Source organism: Leptodactylus fuscus, chromosome 8, assembly GCF_031893055.1.
Source record: "Leptodactylus fuscus isolate aLepFus1 chromosome 8, aLepFus1.hap2, whole genome shotgun sequence".
Classification (NCBI taxonomy): Eukaryota; Metazoa; Chordata; class Amphibia; order Anura; family Leptodactylidae; genus Leptodactylus; species Leptodactylus fuscus.
Genome location: NC_134272.1, coordinates 31,748,744 through 31,760,391, shown reverse-complemented (window position 1 = coordinate 31,760,391; position 11,648 = coordinate 31,748,744). Strand labels below are relative to the sequence as shown.

The 11,648-nt window shown below is 40.3% G+C and overlaps 1 protein-coding gene across 1 annotated transcript in view; it reads right to left on the bottom strand.

Moving 5' to 3' along the window:
• Positions 1 to 4,030: 4,030 nt before the first annotated feature.
• The window catches only part of CD28 (CD28 molecule), a 34,247-nt gene continuing 26,629 nt past the window's right edge, over positions 4,031 to 11,648 (bottom strand). The window contains 3 exon segments of the mRNA XM_075284803.1: positions 4,031 to 4,316; positions 5,671 to 5,775; positions 8,932 to 9,302. Coding sequence (XP_075140904.1) covers positions 4,194 to 4,316; positions 5,671 to 5,775; positions 8,932 to 9,302 — 599 coding nt within the window. The 3' untranslated portion in view covers positions 4,031 to 4,193.

Genomic DNA, 11,648 nt, shown 5'->3' with positions numbered 1-11,648 from the left:
GAAGGAACATGGGAGAAGGCAGACAAGTCCAGGTGGGCTCCCAACCCAGTTATACCTATATTATTACTGTACAGTCACTATATAGTGGTATATAGCGACTCTACATAGGCCTCGGCAGACCAATTAGGTGAATACAGTGCGGTGACATTTAGTGACTTACAGGTGACATCTCTGTAATTGTTCACATTTCTCCACCACTTCTTCCAGCTGTAGCTTCTCTCTGTAACGTTTGCAGTACAAACATCTTTGGTTCCTCAATTTTCCAGGCACCTGACCCATATTATCCGCACTTACACAAAGTCCCCATCCTACTACCCCAGTTATAAAATATATAGTACGAAAAAAAAAAAAAGTACATGAATAATACCCACTGAACTGCCTAAATAGGCGAATTCATGCAGATACACAGATAAAAAGATCCTTGACAAAGGAAAAGAGTGATCTATGAGCACAGTCTGTAAAGCTACTTGCTTTCTGTGAATGATTTCCCTTCTGTAATCACATAAGCAGCCAGAATTAGACAGAAGCACATAGAAGTCTTTTCTTACATTGTAAGATGTGAATGTGCAGAATGTTCAGTCCAGTGCACAGAGAAAGTGTAAGGAGAATCAGACCCTCTCCTCTCTATGCACTGTGTGAAGACAAAACAGCACCTCTCCCTCCACTCACTGTGAAGTTGTCTTGCATCTATGCACAGAACTTCTTTAGTAACAAAAAGTGAACTGCAAATTAGATAGGGAGATACATAGTGGTAGGAACTTTAGAAAGGCAGAATGCAGCAACATTTTTAATTAAAGTGTATTACATTTTGGCTTAGAATCCCATCAGTGGCGTAATTACTGGGGTAGCAGTAGTTGCCGCTGCCACGGGGACATTAGGGGGCCTGGCGGGCTTCTGATTTTTTTTATTTTTTTTAATAGGCTATAATCTACTGGAGTAACCCCAACAGGTAACAGGCCTTATTTACTTAACGATCCCCTCTCCTGCTCATGGGAAGTGGATCAGGATCAGGGATCAGTAAGTGAGGCCGCAGGCCCGCCAACCCCAACAAACACTGCTATCATTATACTCTGGGATTTTTTAAGACTCCTGAGTATAATGGTTGGAGATCCATGGGAGGTGACGAAACACACAAAACACTGTTACTTACTTCTCCTGATGATGTACCAGAAATCATGTGGGCTAGTCATTATTTGTTGCAATATCAGCCTGACTCACATGATGTCTGGTCCAACATTGAAGAGGACCGAAAGTAGTGGAGTGCGACGGAGCCCAGTAGAGGTACTTAACAGTATTTTTTATGTTTTTCATCTGACCTAGCTCTCTTATCATTATATTCTGGGGTCTAAAAAGACCCCAGAGTATAATAATTGTTCATGGTTGGTCCAGTATGGAGCATAATAGTGAGTGCTGGGGCCACTATGGGGCCTAATAATGTGTGCAGAGGCCATAATGGGGCACAATAATGTGTGACATTTGGTAACATAGCAAATCAAAAGTATGTCCTTTTGAAAAGCTGATTATCTTTAACCACATGTTTTGTGATCTCAACTATAAGGCTGTTGAAGATTTTGTAAAATAACACTCTATTCGACAAATTGAATGAACGGTTTCACTTTAAAACATCATTTTACAAATTACATTCCATTTAAGTCTTTGAAGACCATCCTTACCTGGTAACCATTACTTTTAAAGACTGAGAACCACCTAGACACAGCCATAAGATTTCTACGCTACTTTAATACATTATTTCTCATACATAGGGGGAATTCATTGATTCAGAAAAATGGCGTAGAGGGATGATATTGTGGTGCCCTTTCTTGTGCAAAATGTGAGCCATAAGCCCTGATCCGTGCTTTGCTCCCCACATTGTGGTAATATGGGTGGAGTGGGGTTCAGTGCGAGCTGGGGCGGGGACACCTCAGTCTGACAGATGTATCATACCGTTATTCAGGCATGAGATATAATGGAAATATGCCATTGGCATAGATTTCTATTCCGGTGTAGGGACTGTAGTTTTCTTTCTCTTTAGCTGCACTAGTCGGGCCCTTTATTAAGACTGGCATATCACACGCCTTTCTTAGCTGACTGAGGCACCATTTTGCAAGTGAGATCCAAGGTCAGTGGCCAATTGGCATGACAGCTGGAAGCCTATTGAAGGATCCCAGACTTGTCTGCCATTCATTAGTATGGCAGGCCACAAAAAGCAATGCCAATGCCACAAATGGCAATATTTTACAATGCAATAGCATTGTAATGCATTGCATTTGTGATCAGATTCCCTGGGATTCAAGAACCCTAGCAGGTCTAATAAGTGCAATAAAATAATTTTTTTTAAAAGGTAAAAAATTGTAAAAAATATAAAAAATGTAAATCACCCCCCTTTCCCTAGAACACATATAAAAGTACTGTATCTCTGTGTCTAAAAACGCCAGTCCTGTATAGTGAACGCTGTAACGGCAAAAAAAAAATCAAAAGTGCCGAACCGTTGTTTCTACACTGTTTTGACTCTGATAAAAATTTGAATAAAAATTGATCGAAGCTATAGATATTCCCCAAAGTGGTAGAACTAAAAAGTACACCTTGCTCTTCAAAAGAAAGTCGCCCCATGCAACCCCATGCACATGGAAACATGAAAAAGCTCTTGGAAAATAAAAATTTTGGTAAAATTTTTTGATCTTTGCTAAACGTTTAAAATGTAAATAAAAGTATGTAAGTTTGGTATCCCCGGTATCTTACCGAAACATAGAATACGGGTGACGTCATTTTGGCTGCAGAGTGAACGCTGTAAAAACAAAGCCTGCAAGAAATTTTTTCTTCTAAAACTGGTGTACCATTGCTATATAAATATAACTAATGTAATTTTTGGGCTTGCTACTAATGTATCATTATTGTATTAATGTATTTTATTATAATTTGTAACATTGTTGTAGATATAGCATTGTGTATATATAATCAATAATTTTCTTGTTCTTATCAAAGTAACATGCAGAAAATTTATATTTTATTTCTGTCGGATTTATATTTTTCTTTATTGCAAAAGAAAAAATAAGTGATCATTTTTAAAGTTTGCAGACAACGTAAAGTTTCACATGTTTAACCTTGGTTACAAATATTAATTTATACAAGAAATTAGGAGAAATAAAGTCCAAGAAAGTCCCCAAAATTGAAGAACTTCAACTCTGTTTGTTATGAAAAACAAGCATGTCTTCTAAGGCCCCGTTCACATGGGGACCGGATTGGTGGATTTTGATCCTGAGAGTGACGCGGGAAGCTGTGTCACAATAGGGCCAAAATGCGCCTGCCACAACTGTCGTGGCTTCCGACAGTTGCGGCTTCCCCCTCCGGAGTAGGCTGAAATGAATGGGCCCAGTCCAGAGGATGCTGGCGCGAGGCGGACACCGGGGTTGAATCAGCCGCGGAGTCCGCCTGAAGAAAGGGCAGCTTGCTTCTTTTTTGTTGCCGCCTCCGGAAAAAAGTAAGCTAGCGGTCTATATAGACATCTATTGCGAGGGGGCGGATTATGACGTGGATTCAGCACCAAAATCCGCCCCCTCTTGGCCCATGTGAATGAGCCCTAAAAAAAAACTATTTCACTACCTACATAATAAAACTGCATGGACTGTTCCACAGAGTCTCCCCACAGGGATGAACAGTCTATCACAATTACTCCTGATGATTGCTACACAGTAATGATGAAGGTGACAGTTACTGAGAAGAGTACACTGTCCCCCAGCAGGCACATATAGTACTGTCTCTAGCTGCCGGTTATGCTTTGCTAATACATCATGGGATTGAGCAGAGGAGACAGACTGAGCAGATTGGAGGCTGAGCTTTAGGGAAACCACTGCAATATACCTAAATCTAGAACAGAGTGTGAGGAGTACATGGATGATAACATGTTTTCACTGACTGCCTTCTTAATTTTTGTTGCTTTGGGCTGATTAAATATACATATTTTTATTAGAAATCATTCATTATTTATTACTCTGTAAAGCAAACTGTCATTGAAGATTATCAAATGCCCATTTTCTTAAATAGTTAATGCAAATGAGACACCCTCTTGAAAGTAATATTAGAAATTAATGAGAAAACATCGATATGGTTATTCAAGCAAACAGACGGCTGTTTTGCTGTTGTAACACTTCTGGTAAACACAGACAGATGGAGAAGCTGCTCAGAATATGCAGTCGTCAGCGGCCACAGGAGTGAACAGGACTGTCAGCATAAGGGATATAAGATTTCTGGTTCTTTGGTCGTCGTGGAACAACATTAATATATTCACTCTGTTGAATTCGCATTCTCCTTTTCTTTCTCTGCAAAAGAGTTGCGAGCATGTTGAATTTTTAATAAAGGAAGTGGAAACAATGTCAAACTTTTAAAGTGAAACTTTACTACAAAAGTCCCTATCACAAATCTTAATTCATTTCTAGCGGGGTAACTGCAGTTTGATGACTTTTCAGAATAAGCCGTCATGTGGATGCACTTAAGAAATAACACTATTACTGTTGACGATATAATTTTTTATTTTGCATTATTTTAGTTTTCCCCTCTGCAGGCTCCATCTTTAATTGTCAGTTATACCTGAAAAAGTGGTTAGAGACTAGTGGACAACCCATGGAGAAAATAAGGGACTCTGCTTCCCAACTCAATTTCAGTTACTCAGAGGCAACATGAAGGACATTACACAGCAGTGCTGAACAGCGATGTGAATAAAGCACTTGGTGAGTTACAAAACTTACTAGTTGTTGTGTGTCTTTCCTTCCCAAGAAAGACTTACGTTAGGTTTCCATTCTTTGCATCTGCTTGGTATCCCGAAAAAACTGAAACCCACTATGCTTAAAAAGTGGCTACCAATACACCCCATAGACTATAATGGGTTCTGCCGGGTTTCCAACCAGTTTCCACCAATTTTATACTGGAATCGACAGAGAGAACAGTCCTGCTTGCTTATTTTAAGTGGAATGGGGGACGGAGTCCCCGAACACTAGTGTGAACCAACCCTTACCAAGAAGTTCAGGGCAAGTATGCAGCTTAAAAAGTTGATCTATTGTTATCTTTTAGTGGAAGTCCCCGCCATACATGACTGCTGAGGCCAATCAGTGGCCTCAATGAAGAGCATGTGATGTCACTACCTGTGATGCCCCGGGGTCTCTTCCTGAGGCCACTGATTGGACTCATCGGTCACATGCTGTCTTCCATCTTATATTTGTTTACTTTTGTAATGGAAGAAAAAGTGCTGCAATTCTGTCAGAAAAGTACATAAAGAAGCTTCCATCATGATTTTTTACATGGGGTTGACTACAGATGGGCACTTAATAGAGGGGGCTCCATCTGCATCTGTCTTTTAATATGCATTACTATAATCCTATTACAGATGAAAGCAATGGACTTTAACTAATGACACTGTGAACCCACACTTATTTGGGCAAATGTATGTATAATTTGGCCACGTATGGAATAGTTATAGGGGCATCATGCTATATGATGTTTGTAAGGCAATGTATGAAATGGCTATTTGCATGCTGTATTGGGAACATCAACATAAGGAATTCCATAGGACATTATTGGGCTACCTAGCAAATGTGTGCATATTCTTTCCCTGGTATAGAGACAATAAAGTACGTCAGTGCAACTTTTTCCTAAAATAAAACAAATATTTTGCCTTACCCAAATATACAAAAATGAGGCAGTGATTATAATGCTGTATGCTGCAATACATGCCAGGATGATAAGAAAAGTCAGGGGCGCTTTAGTAATTTCTATGACTTCCTTCTGCAGAATAGGTTCTGAAAAATATGACAAGTAGAATGAATTGAGAGCAGATGAATGTCAAGTGTTACTCTAAAAATACGACAACTATATAGGAAAGTATACAGTAAGAGGGTTATAGTGGAAATGAGAAATCAAATTCAATAAGAAATGTATTCAGTACACACACTGGTGCTAAACTAAGTGCTAAAACATGAAAATCTAGAATGTAATATAATATATATATATATATATATATATATATATATATATATATATACACATACACACAGTATATCGATTGAGAGGCTGGAAAAAAACGTTTAGAGCTAACGTCTATGAGATACAGATGTAACAAAGTTATCCTAAACGTAAACAATTGGTTAAACTGCTGTAGCGTGATATCTTATCACGAAAGACATAAAAAAATAAACATAAAGTAATTGGAAAAATATGCTACAGTAGTTTACTCAATTTCAGAAGTTTGGGTTAACTCTGCTATAACTGTACGTACAGATGTAGCTGATTTTAACCTGCCACTTAAAGGGGCTCTATCAGCAAAATTATGCTAATAGAGCCCCACATATGCGTGAATAGCCTTTAAAAAGGCTATTCAGTCACCGTAAATGTTATATTAACCCCCGGTCCCGATTTTAAATAAAAGCATAAAAACATATATGCAAAACTTACCGAACGTGCACCATGGGCGGCGATGCACGATGTGACGTCAGCTTCGGGCACACCTGCCTCTTCTGTCTTCATGTAGTGACGCCCTCTGGTTCCGTGTCTTCTTCCGACTTCTTCTCTTCAAATCCCACGCCTGCGTAGTAGCGGTTCCCTCCGAAGCGCTACTGTGTAGGCTCACTCGCGAACTGCCATTAAGTAAAATGGCAAGTGAGCCTGCGTAGTAGCGCTTCGGAGGGAAGCGCTACTACGCAGGCGTGGGATTTGAAGAGAAGAAGTCGGAAGAAGACACGGAACCAGAGGGCATTACTCCAAGAAGACAGAAGAGGCAGGCGTGCCCGAAGCTGATGTCACATCATTTATCCCCGCCCATGGTGCACGTTCAGGTAAGTTTTGCATATATGTTTTTATCCTTTTATTTAAAATCGGGATCGGGGGTTAATATAACATTTACGGTGACTGAATAGCCTTTTTAAAGGCTATTCACGCATATGTGGGGCTCTATTAGCATAATTTTGCTGATAGAGCTCCTTTAACATATTAACTTCACTGGGTCACCCAACTTTAGCTCAACTCCTTTAAGCTGAGGCCACACATTGCGGAAACGCAGATGTTTTTGGTGCAGATTTTGTTGCGGTTTTTGGGGTTTTTTTGAGCCAAAGCCAAGATTGGCTGCAAAAGGAATGGTAAATATATAGGAAGTCCTTATACTTCTTGCTTCTCCCCAATTCAATCCTGGCTCAAAAATCTGCAACAAAAAAAAGCTGTGTTTCTGCAACGTGGGGCTTCAGCCTTAGCCTTAATGGTTTTTCAATGGTTTTTGTTGTGTTCTGCAATCACACTTCAGCAAGTTAAATTTTGCTACATCTGTATCTTTATATATCCCATGGATACTATCGACTTAAAGAAGATCTTTTAATGCCCTCAGGCATATGCGGTTTTATATACCGCTAGAAAGCCGACAGTGTGCTTAATTCAGCGCACTGTCGGCTTTCCCGTTATGAGTCCCAGAGATAGAGGTATTCTGCAATTACCGATAGCTCTTCACCGTCAGAAGGGCCTTTCTGACAGTCTAGCACTCGTCTATAGATTAGTACTGGGGGGCGTTTCTCACCGCTCAGCATCATGGCTGGGCTATAAGGAACGCCCCCTCTGACAGTATAGTGCTATGGTCAGTACTGTCAGGAGGGGCATTCCCAGCTAGACTGTCAGGAACGCTCTTCTGACGGTAAAGAGCTATCGGTAATTGCCCTCAAAACTGCTAATGACGGTGAATTTTGCAAGATTTGTCTCGAGAATATTCTCAAGATTCACCCAAAATTTCAGATCCAAGACCAAGCCAAAATTGCAAATATTATATTTTGGGGTCTCCTAAGTTTCCATGTATAGTAATCGGAGACCCAGCAGAGGTGCAGTAAAATAACAACTCGCCTTTCTTCACCTCTCCAGTGCTCTGGTCAACTTCCTGGTCTCCTGTATGGTCAGCTGCTCTGGGTTACCCAGTATCACAGTGTCATGAAACTGATTCCCCCTGTGACCACCAAAACTGATAGCCCCATATACGGGCAAAGGAGTGAGTACTTGGGGTGATGATCATGCAGTATGGATTAAATACAATCCAAATGTATCCTCAGGTATGTATACAACGTTCTCCCCATCCTCCAAATAGAGCTGTAACCACTTTTGAGGGGTCAAAAAATCTGTCAGGTGCCATTTAACATGACAGGGAAATGAATTGGTCAATTTTTTAGCATACAAGACAACTTTTGTGGATGGGATTTACTAGAATCCCATCCACTTTGCAGTGTCTGTAAAATGCAGCGTTTTTTGGAGCGGCATTTCCACATGGGCCAAACTGTACCGTTTACGCCACATAGGGCTCCAGCCTTAAAAAGAATGCGTAATATTTATATCATACTATATATACATTTGGTTTCTTTAGGGAAGGCAAAGAAGTCAGGAACACTAAAAACTACAAAATCATACTAGAAGGGTTAATTTGCAAGAAATATCACTTAAAGGGGCTCTATCACTGGGAAAAGTCATTTTTATCTAAACACATGCTTGCATAGGCTTTAGAAAGACTATTCCACACTTACCTTTTGTATGTAGATTGCCTCAGTGGTCTCTGAATAAGTCCGTTTTTATTCATATGCTAATGAGCCTCCAGCCAGCTCAGGAAGTTCCCAGCAGCCTCCTCTCTCCTATTATCTTCTATGTGTGTGAAGCAAACAGGAAGCGAGTCATCAGCAGCAGCAGGAGCCGTCTCCCATAGAAGACAATAGGAGAGAACCTTCTATCCTGCACTAGTCTAATTAGCATATGAATATAAACGGACTTATTCAGAAACCAGTGAGGCAATCTACATACAAAAGGTAAGTGTGAAATAGACTTTCTAAGGGCTATGCAAAGGTGTGATTAGTTAAAAATGACTTTTCCTAGTGATAGAGCCCCTTTAACATTACTTATTAATATAAATATCCAGACTTCTATAACCACAGCACTTTGTTGGGACAATCCTTTTTACTTGCCTTTTACGTGAATGATGGTGCCTTCATCACACTCACAGATGTAAGGAGGGGGATACATAACCTGCTTGCAAAAGAAGTAGATATCTGTATCGTCCTCATTGAGACTCTGTAGATGAAAGGTGACATGGCTTGCTGATGGGATGACTGTGCAGTTATCGTAGGCAAAGGGTATATGGGTGGCATTGAAAGATCCTTCACAAATACTTCTTGTTTTGTTAATGCCTCTAAATAATGACACCCGAAACTCCTTGCCAGCGTCATTAAAGTTATGGTGCAATGTTAAACTGTTGCTGTTGTGAGAATAAAAAATGCATTTCTTTCTTCCTAGTGATGAATCTAAAAAAGACAATAAAAGGAACATTTTAGGCAATAAAAAGGCATTCTGGTTACTGCAAAAGAATTACTTTTCGTTGTATAATTAAAGGATATAAAATTTTATAGTACAGATTCTGCACCAATTTTGCAGATCTCTGGTTCCAGATTTCTGTTCATTATCCTTTAATGGGAACCTTCATATATTACATTAACTCCTGGTCATGTGATGGAGACGCAGATACAGGACTGATTTCAATTACAGTAATGGCTAATCCCATCCGCACATTGTAGAAAAAAATCTAGTGTTTTTGCAAATTGTAGCAAGTCAGTTAAACCTGCAGACAGTTTTCCATGTAGGTATAATAGAGGCAGAGGGTCCGCAAAGGAAAACTCTGCAGATTATCTGTGAAAAACACTGCAGAAAATAACACAATGTGTTTCTATTGCAGTCTTTTATGCATCGTTTTTCAGCTGCAGCTCGCTATTTGAGGCCTTAGCCTTAAACCAGCACCTCCAATATAAATTTGTCAACTGTTTAGTTTTCCTCTAGATTTTCTTTTAGCACAAGGCTTTGTGACATTTCCTAACTCCTTGGTTCAGTTGATAATCCATAGCTGTCTGAGAACTGATGAACCTGCTTCAAAGGTTCTGCAATGATATGAGTTTGCATGAGCGCTCTGCAAATTTCAAAGCGTTACCTCTAATTTATGTCGCTTCAACTGTTGTGAAGCAACAACTCCAAGAACATCATAGAAAGTTGGGCTTAATTTAGTAAATTCCCACTTACCATCAAGACTGCCACATTTCAATATATATGTATACGAGGCTTTTCAATAATGGTTTGATTTTACTATGGATCACTGGTCTTTATTATTGTGAAATGAATCTATGTGGAATCTGGTTCTAATACTATGATAAAGAATTTATTCATTTTTTTTGCAACGTACAGTTGTGGTTAATCTAACCAGCCGCAGTTTCACTACATCTTATGGAAGACCCCATTGCTTATGTGAACAATCCACTTCCTAGTCTTCAGGGGTCCTCCCCAACAAAACACTCAACTCTAACCCAGATTTCTTTCTTCGCAGGGAGCAGACATTAGGTAACAACTAGAGATGAGCGAACAGTGTTCTATCGAACTCATGTTCGATCGGATATTAGGCTGTTCGGCATGTTCGAATCGAATCGAACACCGCGTGGTAAAGTGCGCCATTACTCGATTCCCCTCCCACCTTCCCTGGCGCCTTTTTTGCTCCAATAACAGCGCTGGGTAGGTGGGACAGGAACTACGACACCGGTGACGTTGAAAAAAGTAGGCAAAACCCATTGGCTGCCGAAAACATGTGACCTCTAATTTAAAAGAACAGCGACGCCCAGCTTCGCGTCATTCTGAGCTTGCAATTCACCGAGGACGGAGGTTTCCGTCCAGCTAGCTAGGGCTTAGATTCTGGGTAGGCAGGGACAGGCTAGGATAGGAAGGAGAAGACAACCAACAGCTCTTGTAAGAGCTAAATTCCAGGGAGAAGCTTGTCAGTGTAACGTGGCACTGACGGGCTCAATCGCCGCAACCCAGCTTTCCCAGGATCCTGAATGGAATACACTGTCAGTGTATTCCCGTATACCCGATATATACCCCGATACCCGTTCCAACGGTGTGCCCCCCCACCTTCACCCCAGAAATACCCTGCAAGTCCCCTAGCAATAGAATTGGGGCTATATACACCCACAATTTTTACTACTGGTATACAGTGCCATTGTCTGACTGGGAATTCAAAGAATATATTGGGAATACAAATACCCTCATTTCTTGCTACTGCCATATAGTGCCAGTTTCTGACTGGTAATTCAAAGAATATATTGGGGTTACGTGCACCCACAATTTTTACTACTGGTATACAGTGCCATTGTCTGACTGGGAATTCAAAGAATATATTGGGAATACAAATACCCTCATTTCTTGCTACTGCCATATAGTGCCAGTGTCTGACTGGGAATTCAAAGAATATATTGGGGTTACGTGCACCCACAATTTTTACTACTGGTATACAGTGCCATTGTCTGACTGGGAATTCAAAGAGTATATTGGGAATACAAATACCCTCATTTCTTGCTACTGCCATATAGTGCCAGTTTCTGACTGGGAATTCAAAGAATATATTGGGGTTACGTGCACCCACAATTTTTACTACTGGTATACAGTGCCATTGTCTGACTGGGAATTCAAAGAATATATTGGGGTTATAAATACCCTCATTTCTTGCTACTGCCATATAGTGCCAGTTTCTGACTGGTAATTCAAAGAATATATTGGGGTTACGTGCACCCACAATTTTTACTACTGGTATACAGTGCCATTGTCTGACTGGG